Source organism: Drosophila mauritiana, chromosome X, assembly GCF_004382145.1.
Source record: "Drosophila mauritiana strain mau12 chromosome X, ASM438214v1, whole genome shotgun sequence".
Lineage (NCBI taxonomy): Eukaryota > Metazoa > Arthropoda > Insecta > Diptera > Drosophilidae > Drosophila > Drosophila mauritiana.
This window is the reverse complement of record NC_046672.1, coordinates 10,638,420-10,659,223: the sequence shown is the minus strand read 5'-3', so window position 1 is coordinate 10,659,223 and position 20,804 is coordinate 10,638,420. Positions and strand designations below refer to the sequence as shown.

General features: G+C 46.4%; 3 protein-coding genes across 7 annotated transcripts; 1 reads left to right on the top strand and 2 right to left on the bottom strand.

Annotated features, from left to right (window-relative positions):
* The first annotated feature begins 306 nt into the window (after positions 1-306).
* On the top strand, positions 307-7,565 carry LOC117146928 (acid phosphatase type 7). Of its 4 annotated transcripts, XM_033313569.1 has the most exons (5): positions 310-710; positions 4,445-4,608; positions 4,678-5,021; positions 6,708-7,269; positions 7,336-7,565. In XM_033313569.1, exons 1-5 carry the CDS (start codon positions 572-574, stop codon positions 7,474-7,476), a joined length of 1,350 nt encoding a protein of 449 aa, XP_033169460.1. In that variant the 5' UTR covers positions 310-571; the 3' UTR covers positions 7,477-7,565. The 4 variants fall into 4 exon arrangements, with proteins under 4 accessions (XP_033169461.1, XP_033169458.1, XP_033169460.1 ...); XM_033313570.1 differs by lacking the exons at positions 6,708-7,269; positions 7,336-7,565 and adding an exon at positions 5,099-5,991 and having other exon boundaries at positions 307-710; XM_033313567.1 differs by lacking the exons at positions 4,445-4,608; positions 4,678-5,021; positions 6,708-7,269; positions 7,336-7,565 and adding exons at positions 2,183-2,376; positions 2,592-2,938; positions 3,010-4,262 and having other exon boundaries at positions 307-710.
* LOC117146929 (keratin-associated protein 6-2) lies at positions 7,535-8,905 on the bottom strand. Of its 2 annotated transcripts, none has more exons than XM_033313571.1 (3): positions 8,815-8,905; positions 8,052-8,424; positions 7,535-7,978 (listed from the first exon to the last, which is right to left on the bottom strand). In XM_033313571.1, the coding sequence occupies exons 1-3, from the start codon at positions 8,824-8,826 to the stop codon at positions 7,641-7,643; spliced, it is 723 nt and encodes a 240-aa protein (XP_033169462.1). In that variant the 5' UTR covers positions 8,827-8,905; the 3' UTR covers positions 7,535-7,640. The 2 variants fall into 2 exon arrangements, with proteins under 2 accessions (XP_033169462.1, XP_033169463.1); XM_033313572.1 differs by having other exon boundaries at positions 7,543-7,978; positions 8,058-8,424.
* Positions 8,906-13,689: 4,784 nt separating this feature from the next.
* LOC117146768 (serine/arginine repetitive matrix protein 1) lies at positions 13,690-20,649 on the bottom strand. Its single transcript, XM_033313282.1, has 7 exons — positions 20,376-20,649; positions 19,921-20,012; positions 19,175-19,849; positions 18,896-19,102; positions 17,397-18,700; positions 17,205-17,333; positions 13,690-16,466 (listed from the first exon to the last, which is right to left on the bottom strand). The coding sequence occupies exons 1-7, from the start codon at positions 20,387-20,389 to the stop codon at positions 15,510-15,512; spliced, it is 3,378 nt and encodes a 1,125-aa protein (XP_033169173.1). The 5' UTR covers positions 20,390-20,649; the 3' UTR covers positions 13,690-15,509.
* Positions 20,650-20,804: the final 155 nt, after the last annotated feature.

The following is a 20,804-nucleotide window of genomic DNA, read 5'->3' as shown; positions in this document are numbered from 1 at the left end:
TTTAGAGTGATTTCATTCCCCAAAACATTCCATATGCTGTTATATAATAAAGATATTCTGCAATAATGCGTACATTTCTAATTGGTTGATTTAATTGAAATAGCATATTACTCATCGTTGATTAATTGGTCAGAAGGTAATTATAATAGAATAACCAAGTGAGCTGTTTTGAATTTGAAACGCCATTTCATTTTTACTCAAACAGCTTTGTCATTTTCACGTAATTTATTTACGTATCAAGTTCAAATCACGCGCTCACTTATCGCTTTCTATCGATAGTTGTAGCCAGCGAGCAATCGTGACCACTGGTATTTGCCGTTCGGTGGCCAAGGTCACACTGCACCCGGATTGTTTTTGTTGTGGCTGCGCTTATAAATTGCTGGATATTTCCATATTAGTGCTCATTTTTTGTTGTTCCCGCAAGCGAATTTGTCGATTCCCCCGTTTAACTCCAGCGACTCCCCGAGCCGAGTGTCCCCACTTTGACAACGACGCAATTGTGATTTGGCAATGTTTTTGCTGACTGTGTTACAGTGCAATAACAACAACAAGTAACTACGAAACGGTAAAAATGCAGCGACTGCAATTCGCTCTGCTGGCGTCGCTGCTCCTGCTGGTGCTGCTTCTTCCGGGGATTAGGAGCACTCCCACCGACCAGGAGGTCGACATCGTCCACTATCAGCCGGAGCAAGTGCATCTGGCCTTTGGAGGTGAGTGCGAGCTTCTTTACTTTTCGCATTATGTAAATTGCTCACCTGCAGCGTTGCATTAGTGTTAGAATACACTGGGAGAAAATTGATAGCTTGGCATATATGTTTCTAATATTACAAATCTATCGCGTAGGAAAGCAAACTTGCTACGTATTCAATTTTATTCACATTACCAGCTGCAACATGTTAATTAGACTTATAAATAATTAAATTATACTTACATTTTCCTTTATGTGTATTATCACATATGGTTTTGAAAAACACATTGATCGTATAGTACGCAATTCCCGCGGCACTTATCGAGTGATATCAATATTTGTTTTCCAATCCCGCCCAGAATCGTTTGCTACATAAAATGATTCTCAGTGTCGTCGCGGCTATAAATGGGATGAACAATTGCAAATCGCCCATCAGATCGTAGTAATTTTTAATTGTAGTTAATATCTATACGATCGTTAGTTACAACAATAAGGTTTTCTCAAATATTGTATAAATATAGCTTTCTATTTATAATCGAAAGTGCCAGAAAACCGGCTTATCTGCTTGAGGCTTACTACAATCTGTTTTTTGCTCCAAAAGTAATAACATCTAATTCCGAATGTTTGGAAGCAGCAATAAATTCAAGCACTTATTATTTAGGGCCTGATGGGGTGGCAGGTCAAACAAAAAAATTAATAAACAATTAAAGTATGCCACTGTGAATGTGCTCGTGCACAATGATAAACTTAATCGCTGTGCAGTGCGATTGGCGAAAAACTGAACAAGATTAGAACGTGAGCCGCTCGGCCAGCCTTTTTTGTAATGAGGTGATTCCCCCCCCAAAAAAATATCATTAATCCGCTTTATTGGGGCCCCACTGTTGTCTACGATAACGCGGGCATTGCAAACTTCAAAACCCTCAAATGCAACCCAAAGAGTGATAGACTTTGGCTCCCTGTGGGGCCTCTTATTTGCCGATAAGGTCGATCGTCATCCCACCGGCCATTTGGCTTTGTGTTCTAGTTTCTAGTTACTATTGGGTTGGCGATAAGGATGGAGCAAACAATGGAACGTCGCTGCAAAGCAAAAATATCAGGGTTTTATTGGACAGTAACATTTGGTCATGAATGACTGGACGACCCTGCACCCATTACAGATTCCAATTCAATTTGGCACAAGCGATGCTAATGGGATTGAAGTTATTCATTAAAGTAACCAAGTAGCAGTTGTTTCAATCAACTTTAATTAAGCGAATCATTATCGTGGCAAATCTGGAATTCGAGTTGATTGTTTATATACCACAAATCCATACATTTTCATGTTGAGTAATCAGTATTAATGCCAAATCTAAATGATATTAGATGCCGGATGGGGGCTAATTGTTTGTTTTTCTTTCATTTGAAACGCACCAACTTTGGACCAACGAAATTGCTCAAGTTTGTTTTTCTTTTACTCTTCCCCGTTTCTCGATATCCGCTTGTCGTCTGGAGCAGAACGCACCGATAGCGAGATAGTCGTCACTTGGTCCACGCGCAGCCTGCCGCCGGATCAGGAAGTGGGTGCGGTCAGCGTGGTGGAGTACGGTCAACTGGTAGACGGACAGGTCAGGCTCACCCAACAGGCCCGGGGAACGGCCACTAAATTCGTGGACGGCGGTCACAAGCAGGCCACGCAGTTCATCCACAGGGTATGCACAGAGAAAGCAACCGATCAAACGATTCAAGTAGATCGATTTGTGAGAATGTAAGAGGAATGCAATCTATGATCCGGCTCTAAGGACCAATTTAAGAACCAATGAGCCAGGATTGCTTGCACTCCATCTCTTAACAAACAATCGATCCACCTTGACATCGCTGTTGATGCACCAGAGAGAGAGAGAAACTTATTGCTTACTTTGCTTAGGTGACGCTTAGGGACCTGGAGCCAAATGCCACATACTCTTACCATTGCGGTAGCGATTTCGGCTGGTCGGCCATCTTCCAGTTTCGCACAGTGCCCTCGGCATCCGTTGACTGGTCGCCATCGCTAGCTATCTACGGGGATATGGGCAATGAGAATGCCCAATCCCTGGCCCGATTGCAGCAGGAGACGCAGCGCGGCATGTACGATGCCATCATCCATGTGGGTGACTTCGCCTACGACATGAACACGAAGAATGCGCGCGTGGGGGATGAGTTCATGCGGCAGATCGAAACGGTGGCTGCCTACCTGCCATACATGGTGGTTCCCGGCAATCACGAGGAGAAGTTGTGAGTAGCTAGTAGAGCAGAGAGTAGAATGTTTTTTTGGTAGGAGCAGGATCTAATTGTTGGTGTTGCAGCAACTTCTCCAACTATCGTGCCCGCTTCAGCATGCCGGGAGGTACGGAGAACCTGTTCTACAGCTTTGATCTGGGACCCGTGCACTTTGTGGGCATTAGCACGGAGGTCTACTACTTTCTCAACTACGGTTTAAAGTCGCTGGTATTCCAGTTCGAATGGTTGCGTGAGGATCTGGCCAAGGCCAATCTGCCAGAGAATCGGAGCAAGCGCCCGTGGATCATCTTGTACGGTCATCGACCCATGTACTGCAGCAATGAGAACGACAACGACTGCACCCACTCAGAGACTCTCACGCGGGTGGGCTGGCCCTTCGTACACACGTTCGGATTGGAGCCGCTGCTGTACGAGTTCGGCGTGGACGTGGCCATCTGGGCGCACGAGCACTCCTACGAGAGACTCTGGCCCATTTACGATTACGTTGTGCGCAATGGAACGCTGAAGGATTCGCCGTACGAGGATCCTGGTGCTCCTGTGCACATCGTCACAGGATCCGCCGGCTGCAAGGAGGGAAGAGAACCGTTCAAGGGCAAAATACCCGAGTGGAGCGCTTTTCACAGCCAGGACTATGGCTACACACGGCTCAAGGCCCACAATCGCACACATATCCACTTCGAGCAGGTGTCCGACGACAAGGACGGCGCCATCATCGATGACTTTTGGTTGGTGAAATCCAAGCACGGAAGCTACCGAAACTGAACCAGAACCGAATCAATTCAAGCTAAAGGAGTCTCTCGAGGCATAACACGCATCAATAGCAACAGGCAGTATTAGTAGCGCACATTCGCCTCGACCTGATTCGATCACAAACTATAGCATTATATATATAGCATTCCTTATCCAAATATCTCAACCCAGCCCGAAACAAACTACAGTTTTATACTTAGCCAATTTTACAAACGCAGCATTTACACATATGCAAGCGCTTTTAAGTGTGCATTTAACATAAGCTGATAAGAACGTAAATGAACTTAGTTTCTTATCTCTGTCGCATGCTACTTGATGTTCAATAACTGGTACTCGGGCTCTGCTGTTTTAAGTAATTGTTTATAATGTGTATGGGATGTACTTGATATACTTATTAGGATCAATGTTTAGGGACTAAGGGCTCTATGTACCCGATCGGTTTTTACTATCAATAAGTACATGAAATCCGAGTACCGGGTGTATTATAGTCACGGCAATCCGACTGTACACTGATTGTTGTTTAAATGCCTAGTATCTTTACAATAAATATCTGGAACTTTTCATTGTACTTATTGTTTTGGGATAAAATGATTCAGTATCATAAGAATGTGAAGAACTCAATTGAGAATTCAACGATCAATCAAATGGTTTTTTGAATCCGTTGAAAGTTGACTTCATCTTATAGACAACTTTTGTAAATATGTGACATGCTCAGTGTTAAGCTCCTAGTTAATCAGTGTGCTCCTGCAGAAACCGTGCTCGACATTGTCGTCACCTGGAACACGCGCGACAACACCAACGAATCCATTTGTGAGTTCGGCATCGATGGAATGCATCAGCGAGTGAAGGCGGCGCAGATGCCCACAAAATTCGTGGACGGCGGCGCCAAAAAGGCCACCCAGTACATACATCGTGTGAGTAACGACGACGCAGCAAGAGCGACAATCGAAGGCATCTAATCCATGAAACCCATCCGAACGCAGGTGACGCTGTCCCACCTGAAACCGAATAGCACCTATCTCTACCACTGCGGCAGTGAGTTGGGCTGGTCCGCCACCTATTGGTTCCGGACGCGATTCGATCACGCCGACTGGTCGCCCTCGTTGGCGATCTACGGCGATATGGGCGTGGTGAATGCGGCTTCCCTTCCAGCGCTGCAGCGTGAAACGCAGAGCGGCCAGTACGACGCCATCATCCATGTGGGAGACTTCGCCTATGACATGGACTGGGAAAACGGAGAGGTCGGCGACGAGTTTATGCGCCAGGTGGAGACCATTGCCGCCTACTTGCCGTATATGGTGTGCGTGGGCAACCATGAGGAGAAGTAGTAAGTGCTACACCACAAGCCAATTCCGATGATGATGATGATGACTGATATGAGGATTTTTCCCTTTCAACCCACAGCAACTTTTCGCACTACATCAATCGCTTCAGCATGCCGGGTGGATCGGATAACATGTTCTACAGCTTTGACCTTGGACCGGTGCACTTCATCGGTTTCAGCACAGAAGTCTACTACTTCACCAAGTTCGGGATCAAGCAGATCGTTATGCAGTACGACTGGCTGGAGCGGGATTTGATTGAGGCCAATAAGCCGGAAAACCGAAAGAAGCGTCCCTGGATTATCACCTACGGCCATCGACCCATGTACTGCAGCAATGACAACGGAGATGACTGCGCCAATCATGAGACCCTCGTGCGAAAGGGTCTGCCCATGCTGGATTTCTTTGGGTTGGAACCGCTATTCTATCTATATGGCGTTGATGTGGAATTGTGGGCACACGAGCACTGCTACGAGCGCATGTGGCCCATGTACAACTACACCGTCTTCAATGGATCGCTGGCCGAGCCGTATGTGAATCCCGGTGCACCAATACACATCATTTCGGGAGCTGCCGGCAACCACGAGGGCAGGGAGCCATTCTTCAAGCGCATGCCTCCGTGGAGTGCCTTCCACAGCCAGGACTTTGGGTATCTTCGACTGAAGGCCCACAACCGCACCCATCTGCATTTCGAGCAGGTGTCCGATGACAAGAAGGGCGAGGTCATCGATAGCTTCTGGGTGGTCAAGGACAAGCATGGACCGTACCAGTCTGATCTCAACTGAAAAACTTTGTGATATTTTACTGAAGTATTTTAAATTCGGGCACAAATTCGAATGATTTATATTCGCAGCAATCGGACCAAGAAACTATCCTCCTTCGGGAAACCTATATATCTTTTGACTAACTATATATTTTTAATGAAATGTAATTGCAGTATACGCTTAAATAAAAACACCTATGTATGAGTGGCAATGATTATGGCCTACTGATTCTTTAGTCTTAAGTCTGAAATGCAAGGAGGAAGTCTTTTCAAATTCAAGGGAGTTTTAAATTGGTTTAAGGATAGGTGATCTTTAAAAGTGAAAATAATCCCAGCTAATGATCTTTGTTGTAGACAATCTGCGTGATATTGTGGTGACATGGTCGACTCGGAGTTCCCCCAACGCCTCGGTGGTTAAATTCTCGCGAAACTATCTAAAAGACGAGCCAATAGTGGTAAACGGCACCTGGCAGCGATTCGTGGATGGCGGCAAGAAGGCTCGCACTCAGTACATACACAATGTGGAGCTGAAGGATCTGGAGCCGGACACACGGTACGAGTACAGCTGCGGCAGTCCGCTCGGTTGGTCGGCGGTGTTCAACTTCAAGACGCCACCGGCGGGTGAGAAGTGGTCGCCCTCGTTGGCCATTTTCGGGGACATGGGCAACGAGAATGCCCAGTCGATGGGCCGACTGCAGCAGGACACGGAGCGAGGCATGTACGATGCCATCATCCATGTGGGTGACTTTGCCTACGACATGGACACCTCGAACGCCGCCGTGGGTGATGCATTCATGCGCCAGATCGAGTCAGTGGCTGCCTATGTGCCCTACATGGTTTGTCCGGGCAATCATGAGGAGAAGTAGTAAGTATTAGGTGATGCCGGTGTGTTCACTTTTCCAACCTAACTAACTTTGGCCCACCACAGCAACTTCTCCAACTATCGCGCCCGCTTCAATATGCCCGGCGAAACGGACAGCTTGTGGTATAGCTTCAACTTGGGACCCGTGCACTTTGTCTCCTTCTCCACGGAGGTCTACTACTTCCTCAGCTATGGCTTCAAGTTGCTGACCAAGCAATTCGAGTGGCTGGAACGCGACCTGGCCGAGGCCAATTTGCCCGAGAATCGGGCCAAACGTCCGTGGATCATCACCTACGGCCACCGACCGATGTACTGCAGCGACGACAAGGAGTACGATTGCAATAGCCAGCTGGAGACGTACATTCGCCAGGGTCTGCCCATGCTCAAGTGGTTCGGCCTGGAGGATCTGTTCTACAAGCACGGCGTCGACGTGGAGATCTTTGCGCACGAGCACTTCTACACGCGCCTGTGGCCAATCTACGACTACAAGGTGTACAATGGCAGTGCCGAGGCGCCATACACCAATCCCAAGGCGCCCATCCAGATCATCACGGGTTCCGCCGGCTGCAAGGAGGAGCGCGAGCCCTTCTCCAACGATTTGCCCATCTGGAACGCCTACCATAGCAATGTAAGTGAATCACCTGCTTAATGACGAAACGGAATACTTAAATTTATAATTCTATAATCTCATTAGGATTACGGATACACGCGCTTGAAGGCACACAATGGCACGCATCTTCACTTCGAGCAGGTGTCCGATGACCAGAACGGCGCCATTGTCGACTCCTTCTGGGTGATCAAGGACAAGCATGGCGCATATCCATCTCCCCAATGAGATTACATTACATATATACTTATAAACTAACTAGCTAAATGACGATTATAATATTGTTTTTCTTTTATAGCATCTTTTAATAAAAATAAAGTTAGAAAAAAATATATCGATGAAAAAAAATAAATTCCACTAGCTTAGATCTTGAACGTTGGGCCGTGCGGCGTCTAGTAGACGGTTCCCGAGATTCCGGAACCGTAGTTATAGCCCGATCCGATGGGCGGCACTCCGCCCAATGCGCCCAAGCCGCCGCCCACCACGCTGTTGCCGTAGTTGCTCGTATAGTAACTGGATGGATAGCCACCGGCTCCGAACCGGGTGTTGTAGTACGGATACCCAGTGCCGGCTCCAGCGCCCAGCCTGCTGTTGTAGTAGGACAGGGCGTAGGGATTCGAGTTGTAGGAGCCACCATAGCCGCTCAGTCCCGATCCATAGCCGCCCAGAGCGGATCCATAGCCGCCCAGAGTGGATCCATAGCCTCCGTATCCGGCCACTGCAGCACCATCTGGGGATTGAGAAACAGCGTTGGTATACTACGAGTCTTTGGCAAGAAACTGGCAGTCTCCTCTCAAGCTCACCCTCACCTAATCCACCCAGAGCTCGCGAGCTGTACGGATTGTAGTAGCTGTCCACGCCAACACCGACGCCACTGCCGTACGCTCCTCCGTAGCCGGCTCCCAGGCCAGAGCCATAGCCGCCGTATCCTGCGCCATATCCGGCGCCATAGCCGCCGTATCCAGCGCCGTAGCCCGCTCCGTAGCCACCGTATCCACCAACATAGCGCTTCTCCTGCTTCTTATCCTGCAGCGGCGCATAGCTGCTGGCGGCGCTCACCTGATCCTCCACGGCCACCGCATCCGGTGCCGATGCGGATGCCACCTGCTCCAGGTCAGAATCCGCCGCGTCCTGGGCACATGCACTCAGCACCAGACTGGTCGCTATCAGGATAAACTGCGCGAGAATAAAGGGTCACCAAAATGCATCATAATCAAAAGGTTACCACTTCAAAAATATTTAAATCACATAATTCAATAAAGTGAAAAGTAGTTTTTAACAGCAGTATTTTGTTTAACAAATTCTCAAAAGCAACCTAAAATATATTCAACAATTTCAAAAAAAGAAGAAAAACAATATTTATATGTTAAAATCAAATATTTAACAACATTTACCAAAGATTTTATGTTTCAACTTTAAACTAAAATGTGAATACACTTTATAATTTAACAATGAACAACAAGCATTTGGAATATATTGCTTTGAAAACTGAGATTCACTTTTTTAACTAATTTTCTAGTTTTTGCGAAATTGTAATCCACGAGAGATCCTCTGGCGAATCCTTACAAAGCACTTCATGTTGTGGCTGCCTGTTTGTGGTGTTCACTGCTCTCTGGTGGCTAACTGCTCCTCCAAGACTATGATGCGCACGCGCCGTTCGACACTTGTCTAATGATTCCACACCGGCGCGGCAGTCGCTTTTATACCCGCCGAGACCACTTCCAATCCCAGCGAGCTCGAACCGCGAAGTTGGACGCCACTGCTGCATCCATTCATGTCGCCTTGCTTGCCACCTATGTATGACGCATGCCACTGGTCAACTTGTATGGTGAAGGGTCTCGACTTGAACATCTAACATATAGATGCTAGATGCTAGTTAGATGGTATATAATCTGGATTATTTAACCCATTTGTGGAGCAACTCTGGATCAACTTAGATTGCTAAATTTTGTGAATATATATTTATGATCTTAACTCTTTTCGTAAATGTACAGTATTTATTCATATTCATGATCTACTTATGATGCTGGTTGGGCGTGATCATGTGTGATCCACACATCATTATGAATATTCCCACGATCTGGGGGATCAATTATACCGCCGCCGCACAGGAGAAGCAATAACAATGATGACAAATGCTAATTGAATCATTAACTTGACCCTGAAACAGCTAATTGGTCAACATAAAACGCGGATTGCAACTTTGAAAACAAAGTTACAAAAAAACAAAAAACGTAACAGCAATCATGCGAGTCCAGTTGAAACGATTTAGTTAGATAGATAAATATTGCGGCTAGTACGTGACTCATTTCATGAACTCAGTATCGTATTGGGTTTTCACTTTCCAGCGTTTATTTAAGCCAACTAAAAATTGTTAACAAAACATCGGAGCGAAGAAGAGCCAGGCGGATCTGAATGCTTGAATTTCGCCAACAAAGGTGGCAATTGTTAATTTCTTGGAGGCTTTTTGGCCAAGTGCCTAAGCCAAGTATCCCCATTCCAACCACGATTGCTGACACATTTTCTAGAAAACCTAACGGATTGAAGTCGTAACTTTGATTGGGTTGAATGGACTGAATGAGGTTCTACGAATCTTAAAGATACTTTAAGCATAAATTCGGCTTTTGCTACGTTAAGTACATATATGTTGTATTTAATCTATAGAACTTAGTAAAAGAAACTAAAAAGTACTCAAATATCTCAAATAACTTAAAAAATTTAAAAAATAACCTAAAAAAAACGATCTATATGCGTTTGCCATTTTCCAAAACTGCCAACTGTGGCTTGTATCTGTGCAGTATCCACGGATATCTACGAAATATGTCAAAATAGTTGTCGATGCCCGTGGATAGCCACATAGTATATACGCTTGTCATACCGCCCACCCATATGAGTGGGTTCACATTGTTCGACCCGGCGGGCATGTGAAAAGTGTTAACTGACTTCGACTGACTGACTTACTGACTGGATGGCATGGATGGGTAGATGGATGGAGGGAGGCTCTGAGGCGACCGAAACTACTGCCGACTGCTATGAGTTGACTTGGCCATGGGTGCACTTCGGCGATGGCCTGGGAGTTTCTCGCTTTTTTCTTTTCTCGTGCTCTCACCCCACTGAGACAATGGTTCTTTAATGCCGAGGCCTAAAAGCCCATTACACGGGCAGTCCGTGAATCGCGCGGTAAGTGGTAGCCTCCATTTCTTGGCCAACCCGCGCACACGGGGCGTATGAGTAATCAAGGAAAAGCAAGCACGGCGCAAAAATCTGATGCACAACTTGGTCAGTTCAGTTAGAAACATTCTAAAAATTTAGAGCATAACTTGTATGGTGTTTTCTCCAAATATTTTCAATCATTTTGGTTGCATATTTCCTTTCACAATTCCAAGAGCATTCTAATGCATTATTATATTCAAGCGTTTTTCTATCTTATATCACTTAGTTCATGTTGTATCTTTTCCATTGAAATATACGCCTGTTTTTCGCAGTGCATTCGAAGGGAAGAACCAAATCCCAGATTCGACAGGTAACATTTTCCCGGGGCGTTGCCATGATTCGCTGTTCTAATTTGCAAAAGCAAATCACGCTCGACGGCGGCAGCAATCTTGCATCATTCATGCCAGTCGCACGCCCACCAATTATATTTACAAACAGATTTAATTATAATTGAACAGAGCGCTTTGGTTAGCTGAAAGCAAAAAAAAAAAAAAACAAACTAAAAACTAAAGCGATCCAAATGCAGCTAAAAAAAACCGCAAGCAAGGTACACCGAGCAAATGAAGCTGAAAATTATGATGATGCTGACTATGATGACGATGGGAACTTTGGGGTGGCAGTGGATCGAAGTGGGCTGCAGGTAGGCTAATCACAGACCTGGAGACAATGGTGTGGCGACAACAAATCCACAACAAAACAAAACCATGGCCTTTCCGCTGAACTTGCACTTTGCATAATTGCATATTACCATCAGCCAAGACCAAGAATACTTCACACGATTATCCATGTGCATTGTGCGACTGGCCAACGACACAGCCAAATCCCTCGCTCAAGCGGTGACCACCACCCCCATAATGGGTCGTATCCCCAAGCTCCAAGCGACCTTGACCCAAGTACTTGCCCACAAGGAACTTGGCTGTTACATATGTAGCTACAAACATATATGGATGGATGGAGGATGGACCTCGGAACTTTGGGGATCTACACCACATATCATTAGCTTAGATATATTGTATTAAGATTAGATTGTAATAAGATCATTATACCACATGAGCTGTATATGCATAAGTAGCTAAGTTCCCATAAAATATAGTTTTTATATTTATAAACATTTATCTTCCATTATCTATGAGCCACTCACTACTGAATAATGGTATATAACACCTTGTCTATTATTGTTCTACTCAAGATAATGCAACTCTTTATCAGGATACTTTGAGTTTGTTTTAAGAGTGGATTCCGCCATTAAATTACTATTGCCTACTCTACAGCGCAGTCCATGAAATTAGCACCAATTGAGTTACATGTGTATATCAAGGTTGGTGAGATGAATGGGGTTCGGCACTCGAAATGAATCATCTGCAATTGATTAGACGCGTCTCGTGAATAACTAGATTCGATGTCGCCAGCGATGAGTTCCAGTTCTCATTCACTTCGATTGAATGCGAAAATACAATGAATAGTTTGAAGATGCATGACATATCCATAAATCTCCAGACGAGGCACACATAAATCGCAGCTGGAGAGACAATGCCAGGGGCAAAGCTGTATTATCAACCTATTCCACCCAGAAAAAACCCATTCAAAAGACACTTTCGGTTTGAATGCTGTAAAAAATATACATATACAAATATATACAGGACTGGGTCTCTATATATATCATGTATTCTCATGTATATATCAGTTTATTTAGTCTTCTTCAAAAGTTCTTTGGCGAGCTGCCCGCGGAGCTTCCCTCGTCAAGTGGCACCTCGCCCACAATCTAACTACTTTCTGTAATTTATTCATTCCTTTTTTCTCATTTTTTTTGTTTTTTTTTTTTGGTTTTTAAGTTGTTGTCATTCTTTTCGTTTCATTTGATTTGATTTTTTGTACGTTCTTTTTTGTCAATTTTTTCTTTCGATTTGTACAAAGAATAGTGCTGAAAGAAAATTAGGTATAGGTTTTATATATGATTACAATTAGGTTAATATCTGGGTATCTCTGCTCTGCTCTAATGCATGTGCACGCGCGAGACAGAGACACAGCTATTGCGATGGTAAGAGATAGATATAGGTGTCAGAGAGAGAGAGAGAGATAGTTGTCAGAGAGCGAGAGAGAGAGGGGGATAAGGAATGTGATGGAATAAGGAGCATTGGGGGTACAGTTGCGTTTGCCATCGAAAAAAGTTCGAATTGACATTTTTAGGTTAGTTTTAAATGGTGGATATTACACGTAATTGATTTGGTGTGGCATGGGATTGGGTTAGGAACAGTTTGGGGTGATAACAACGGCATAAACAATAAGGGGAGTAGAAACGTTAAGTTACAAACTATAACAAAATCAAACTATTTGTCTAGGGCTAACAAATCAAAAAACTTTGGGCGTGTAGAAACAGAGATATCATCGTTCAAAATGCTTAAAATTATAATAAATAAATTTACGGATAGGTTTCGTGCACACATAGAGAGTAACTTTCTAGGTACATATATAGATAACTAACATCGAATAGTGTTTGCATTTCTGCTAGTCGGTTCTTAACTATACACTATACACAGGTAAAATGTATTGGCGATTCGAACTGAAAATCTAAAGCTGGGAAAATGCGAGGAATATTAGGAAGGTGGTGTTGTCTTGTGTGTGGGGCCCAGTATCGAAACTAGTGCCCCGAAAATATAATGCACTTATACACTAAATAGGCGTTGATCACATCGCTCCAAACACTCCACTCCACTCCACTCTCCCCATCCCGCAAAAAAGCATTATAGCACTATACAAATTTATATATAGTATATCACACATAAATGACGAATCCCTAGTAATCTAATCTATCTGACTGAGAATGGAGCGTTGGAGCCTGATCGCAAACCGATTTAACTAGCACTTAATTCTAGTATTTGATTTTAGAGTTATAGGCTTGTAGTTGTTTGAGGTGTACAAAATAAGAAAAGTTTTGGGAAAACGCTGGGGTGGATAAACAAAATTATTACGAGTATGTTGGGGATCTGTGGGGGTGGGGCCGTAATGGATAGTTGTTATATATCGTAATATATGTATATGCATAATAATAAGAATAATATAAAAATAATCACAGACTCGGATTTGCAAATTGGAATCATTTCAATTTTTGTTTTGTCATTTGCTTGCGCTATTTCGTGTTTTCCACTACGAGTACGAGTGTTCAGTTTGTTTCGACTTGGTTCTTAAAAAGCTAAAATCACTTGGAATAATTTTTAGATGTTTATACAGTTATGCTGCCGCACGCTTTTATGTGTGCACGTGGTATAATTGGTTTTTATTAGTCCATATATTATATCATATTGTGTGTAGCATTACGATTACTAGAGTTATACGTATGTATATGCCTAGGCATATACGACTTCTTTATGCGCTTCCCATTAAATCTTATCATTTTCTAGCGTTGCGACCCCTTCTCCGCATCAACAATTACCTTCGCCACACATATAGATAGTTAGATAGTTACATTTGTGTCTCTTTGCGTTGTTGTCACATGAACAAATGTGCCAATTACATCAATGCAAAAGTCAAGCTTGTACCGCATTGGGATTCGGATGCGTTTTTAATAGATTGATTTTAGTACATTTCATGTCATCTGCATTTGCGATATACCTCTACCTTTTCATTATCTAGTTAGCTTAGTTACAATAAAAATGACTCATATTAACGTATTCATTCATTAGCTTATCGATTGGGGTTTCTAGAGTTGCAATAGTTGCAAAGTACAATGCTTGCTGTCCAATTACAATGGTCGTTGCAGATCTCTCTAGGATTTAAGTATACATATATATATTTATAATTCTGGGGAGCGGGAGTGGCAATAATTTAACAATCTCTTTAGTCTAGGCATTTCGCATTATCTTAGACGCAAGTAATCTAAGTGAAGTTTATGGCTGTTCTTCAAGATCGGACAATATGTTCTCAGCTTTCGTAGGAAAGTGTGTGTGGTGTGTTTACATAAATGTGGCTAGCCGAATAGTGCGATTGTTTTATGTACAATTACTTAGTATTACTAGGGTATCCATCATTGCTCATCATCAATTCTGCGGTTAACCAACGAAGACTTTATTCCGCTGATTACTCTTTAACTGGCCAGTTTGTTAAGTGAGTGGTATGTGGTATTCTATGTGCTATGCTATTGTATTTTATGGTTTGATCATTCTGCACTACCAATTAATCGGTAGCACTCTATGTGTCTGCGTTTTTCCAGGCCATTAAGGTATTGCTTTGTGTGTACAATTACGTTATATGCTGCAATATTTCAAGTTTATTAGTTAAACTAGTTCACAAACAAACATAGTTTCGTATGTGGTTTATAGTAGTTACAGAGAACACAAACGAACAGACAATAAATTTCATTTACAATCAACGGGGCACAATGTATAAAATAATTCAAATAACTAAAGGTAAATTTAAAGTAAATTCCTAAGAAGCATTTGCACTTCTCAACTTCTCTTTCTTTCAATAAAATCTTGTAGAATTGTCATCATAAAAAATAGGCGCTCAGTGCTTAAAACTAAATTGAAGTATTTATAAATAAATATATACAACATATGTATATGTTTATATAAATGTATGTAGAGGTGTAAATATTGTTCACTTGATTACATAGGCTAAGAACTATGAGCATGCATATAGTATGCACATTTGGGTCCTAGTTTGTGTTGCTAACGTTATCTACGGTAATTGTTTTGTTGTCCAGGTCAAGCTTTAAGCATTCCAATTAATCCTACGTTTAAATACAAATAGCGATTAAGAAAACGAAGCACGTTTTAGTCATTGATAAGATTTGTACACTTAAAGCTAAATGAATTCGCATACCGCATGTAGCACGGGGTAGAGACCCTCGCGCATACCCACCAATTGCATGACAGCTACATATATGTATTATCCGCTATTTATATAGACAGCTCAACTATTTATAATTTTTTAACTTAAGGCTAAAGTTTCGCTTACTGCACTACATGCCATCGTCGTACATCTCCTATCTACTACAGAGATAATCGATAATAGATATAGAAAACTATATATTCTTAAACTAAATCTTCTTATCAATCGTGCTTGAGTACGATGCGGGCGGGCGCCTTGGATCGCTGTTTGTGGCTGCTCCCGCCGCCTCCACCGCTGCTCCCTCCTCCTGAGACGGCCACACGCTTCTTCAGCCGATCGAAGATCCCTCCGCCAGATCCCGAGCTGCTGCTGCCGCCTCCGCCAACGCTGCCTGCTCCACCTTTCCGCTGCAGTGCGCTATCCTCTCCACCTCGCCTCCGATCCCGCTGCCTGCCGCCGTGCGACAACTGCTGCTGATCTCCACCGCCGCTGCTGCTGCCATTGCTGGTCGGCTTGAGCACCACTCGCCGCTGGTTGGAGCTAAAGCTGGGCGCTGATGTCGAGCTGCCGCCGCGCATCGCCTTGTGGTTCCGCTCCGGCGTGGCCGATCTCTTGCTGCTCGCCTTCTGCGGCGGCGGCGATGGCGTGGCCAACAAACGATCCTCCTCGTCCAGCAGCAGGTCATCGTCATCATAGTCCAGCTCCACTTCATCGTCGCTGGGCGTGCCCAGGCGCAGCATATCGCGCGGCTTCGGCGGTGTGCCGCCGGCCACAGCTCCCGATCCCAGTACCACCGTTCTCGACGGCGCCGCTGCAGTCTGATGCTGCTGATGATGATGATGATGCTGCTTGGAGGATGGCGCCAGGTGATCGGTTATACTGCGCTTTGCCTCTGGCGCTATCTTCGCCGCCGTTAGTTGCTTGCGCGCCGGCTGCTGCTGCTGCTGCTGGCCTTGGCCTGCCTGAGCATTGGACTGCGATCCCTGTGCCTGCCTGCTGCGTACGCTGCCCGCATCCAGGTCGTCGCGACGCTTCAGCGAGATCACCTTGCGCTCGCCAACTGACGCGGCTGGCCGATGCTTTGACGCTGCTGCTGTGGGCGCTGCAGATCCTTGTCCGGCAGCCACCTCCTGGTCGTCGCGGGCTGGCGAAGTGTTGTGCTGCTCGGCGCGTTTCTCCTAGAAAGTTTAGTTCGTTTGTGGATTTCTCTTGCTTTCGGATGGCTACAGTAAGCTACATTATTGTAAGGCTAGCTTCGGCGGCCGAAGGATGAAATGCCCTTGCATACACTATATATTTTACAAGATTACCCACAAATGCTTTATAAAAATCTTTAAACATTTATTACAAATTGTTGTTAAGTCTTTTTTATTAGCTGTTCATAATATTTATTTAGCCTTGCGACCTTGTTGGGCTAAAATATGGTAAAAACCGATGAATTTTAAGTAATTTTACCTCAATTTTTGATCAAAAATAATCAATATTTTCGCTGTAACATTGGAAATAATGGTTCAAAAGTGGAATGTCATACCGCGTTGAATTTGCAATCAAAATTCCAATCGATCTGCATTCCAACTTAGAAACTTTAATTTTTGACCAATTTTCGCAAAAAATTATGATTATAGTTGAAAATGAAAAAATATGTCAAAAAATGTATTTCCGAAAATTTGGAGGAAAGTTACTTAAACACTAAGCTTTGTTTATTAGCTGTAAAAATCAGTAATTTTTTTAGCATTGCGATCTTGTTTGGCCAAGTTCTGATTAAAAATTCCTTCAAACACATTGATTTTTTGCCAAAACTACGTATGTATATTCTGGTCATATTCTAAGCCAACCCATCTCCTGCAAGGGCATCAAAATATTGTGGTATAACCCGCACAACTATAAACTAAGTAAGTAAGAGAACAAGGACTTACCTCGTGTAGCTTCTCCTCGGCTGCGCGCCGACGCTTCAGCTCCTTGTCTCGCATGATCTTCTCGCGCAGCTGCTTCTGCTTCTCGATCTCCAGGCGATAGTTGCGGGTCTCCTCGTCCTCGTCGCTGGGCTGCATTCAAAATGTGAAATTAATCCAGAGTCATAACTGGAATGCTTCATTAATTCCACTTACCATACTGCGGTTGCCTGTTTCGGAGGGTCGGCCGCGCGGCTCGCCAGAGAATGGATTGCGGGCAGTGCCTCCTCCGGCCGAGCCACTCCTTCGCCGCTTGGGGGGCGCAGCTCCGCAGGATGCTGCTCCGCCCGCTCCTTGGACACTGGCGGTGCTTGCTGCACCTCGATTCTCGTCTCTATCCCGACTGGATGCCCGTCGGAAACCTCGGTTTCCTGCCGCCCGATTGGCGCCATATCGCTCACGATCTCGCTCCCGATCCCGCTCCCTTTCACGATCCCTCTCGCGCTCCCGCTCCCGCTCGCGTTCCCTCTCCACGCGCTTAACGGGTGAGTAACTGCGACCACGAGAGCGACTGCGGCTACGTGTTCGCCTCCGTTCGCCTGCCTGGCCGGAGGTGGCGGCTCCGGTGGAGGAGCCCGACGACGGCGGAGAGCGTTCCATGCGTCGCTTCTCAAAGTACTGCCGATTCTTGTTGATGAACTCCTCCTGCTGGCGCAGCAACTCGGCCTCGCTGTTAATGGCGGGCATAAAGTGCGTCTCCTTGATGAACTTGTTGGTAGCCGCTTCAACGCCGCCCTTGAAATTCGGATTGATGAGCACCTTGCTGACCCGGGGCACCGATGACGAGCCCTGCTGCTGCGGCGGTCCATTCGGCTGTTGCGGCGGCTGGCCAGGATTGACGGCCTGCTGTAGGGGATTGCCCGCCTGTTGCGGTGCTGGCTGCTGCTGTGGCGGCTGCTGCGACTGCTGCTGCTGGGGCGGCGGTCCTCGCATCCCCATGCCATTGGCATAGTTCGGCGGTGCGCCGGGCATCATGTGCGGTGGCAGCGTTTGCAGTGGGGGTCGCTGCATGCGCGCATTGTCGCCCTGCGGTCGCCAGCCGTTGTGCGGCCGCATGAACTGCGGCGGATGCTGGGGTGGATGTCCCTGGTCGTAGCCGTACGATGGCGGGGCGTTCCGATACAGCGGCGGACGCATGCCCGACTGCTGCTGGTGCGGCGACTGGTGTTGCTGATGTAGCCCAGGTCCCGGTCCCGGACCCAGAAGTGCTCCATTGCGATAGCCACCCGGATTGGGCGCATATGCCAGCGGCGGTGGTTGCAGCAGACCCACACGCACCTGCTCGTGCGGATGCGGCAGCAGGTGGGGCAGCACGCCTCCGTTCGGATTGTGACTGTGGTGCATCATGTGCGAATGCGTGGGAGTGTGGAGGGGAGAGGCAGGAGCGCTGTGTGGCTGTTGTGTGTTGGTCGGTGCTTGTTGTGGTGACTGGTTGGGTGGCTGAGTTGCCGGGTACTGGCCTGGAATTGGAATGAATGTCGGATTGCTCAGTGTTTGCTGTTGTTGTTGATGAACTTGATGGCTGGGATGGGCTTGCGGTATGGACAGGGTGAGCGGGGATACGGGAACGGTTAGTGGGAGAAGGCAGGCGGTGGTGGGAGCAGCACCCACTGGCGTGCTCATCAGAGCCAGGTGCTGCGGTGGTGGAGCATTACCCGGCATGCCATATCGCTGTGGCGGCGGCTGCATCCCGGCCATGCCCATGCGCTGCTGCTGTATGCCGAAAATTGCCGAAATTGGCGACGGATTGCGTAGCAGATGGTGGCGCGTTCCGATTCCACGCGGCGGCTTGCCCATCTGGCTCTGTTGCTGCTGCTGCTGGCCATGCATGAAGCGTCCACCTCCGCCAACGCGGGGTTTATCTGCAATTAACAATGAATACACTCATTAGGTAAGGATTTGGCAAAGATGACTACCCCTCCCGCCGAACGCACCTCCATGGCCATGGTGTCGCCGCTGCTGGTGCTGGTAGGGCGACATGTGTGCGTGTTCTTGATGCTGCCGCAGACTGTTGTCGGATCGCTCGCTGGCCGTCTTGTAGTTGGTGCGCTCCTCGCGCTCTTCGTCGTCCTCGCGCGGATCGGGTAGCTCTGAAATCACAGAGGCTGAGCTGGCGCTGGGCAGGCTCTCCTGCGATGAGGCCAGCAGCGAGCACAAGCCCAGTCCTCGTTCTCCCTCACTCTGACTGCCAGCGTTCTCAGCTGGCTCCTCGCTGTTGCCATTATTCTGAGTCGCCTCCTTTTCGGCGCAATCAGCTGGGGGCGCTTCCTCCTTAGCTTGCTGTTGTGGGGATTCCGAGCGACTGGCTGCCACCAGTTCATTCGCTGGCTCAGATTCCACAGCCGCGTGGGCTGCGTCAATTTGTTTCTCCACCTGAGCGACTAGAGGTTTAGCAGGAACTGGAGCCGGAGCAGGAGTTGAAGCGAGCTCTGGTTGCGCCACCTCTGCCGTGGCCGTGGCTGCAACAGTCGCTTCAGTCGCTGCAGTCGCATCCGCCTGCAATTGCTCCTTGTGCTTGCGCTCGTGCTGTCTGATCTGCTCCTGGGCCCACTCCTCGGCCTCGGCGCGCATCTGCAACTTCACCTCGCTGGTGACATCCTTTTCGAGCTCTGTGCAAGGAACAAGGGTATGAACTGTAGCCATCGGAGATCGATTTAACTATTCCATTGCTAGCACTCACCTTCGTCCGAGAGTAGCAACTCATCCTCGTCGGCGCCGAGAAGAGCCTGGTCATCGATGTCATCGCCCAGCTCGTAGTTGAGCAGGTCATCGCTGCGGATGAGATGCAGTTGAGAAATGCGAGTTGAGAAATCATTAATGGCAAAGGAGAAAACCAAGGTGAGACTTTTCTCTCCTTCGAGGTTCCATTGAAAAAAATAAAAAATAACCACACGCACTCACACACATACACAAGCACAGCCGGGGGGCATTCACATACATTCGCACACATACGCACACACCTACGCAGCTTGAAAATGTTATACACATGCATCGCCAACCCCCCCGCCCACGACAATGCTTTTTGCATGCGATTTTCTCAGTCCCACCAACCGAACGCTGGCCAGGATCGTTGCCCAATCTTTGGTGGCCATCCTCCATCGCCGGGTCACCCACTTTTTCGCATCCACCACTTACTTAATGTCCGACATTTTTTCGCCAGGGCAGCTGTTGACACTCGGCGGCGCGCGCGTGTGTGGGTGTGTGTTTTAAAGTAGAACAGCGACTGTCTACGGACGCGGCGCGGTGTTTTATAACATTTTGAACAGCCGTCTTGCGATCGAATCGATCTGATCAGTAACGCGCGCTTTTCCACTCGATAAGTAGGCAACCGAAAGGTATGCGAAAAGTTCGGGTCTTTTTCACACGCAGTATTTTTTTGAGGGATGCAATTGGTATTAGTGCTGGCAAGTACGGCGATAGGTATGCGTTGCTATCGGTATATATCGATATCGATGTATACTAGTTGCCATACCAAATTACCAATTATTTTCTTATAACGCGTTTTGCGCAATAGAAAGTGAGTAGCAGGAATATCCCTTATATTTGAGTTCCAGTGCCTAACGA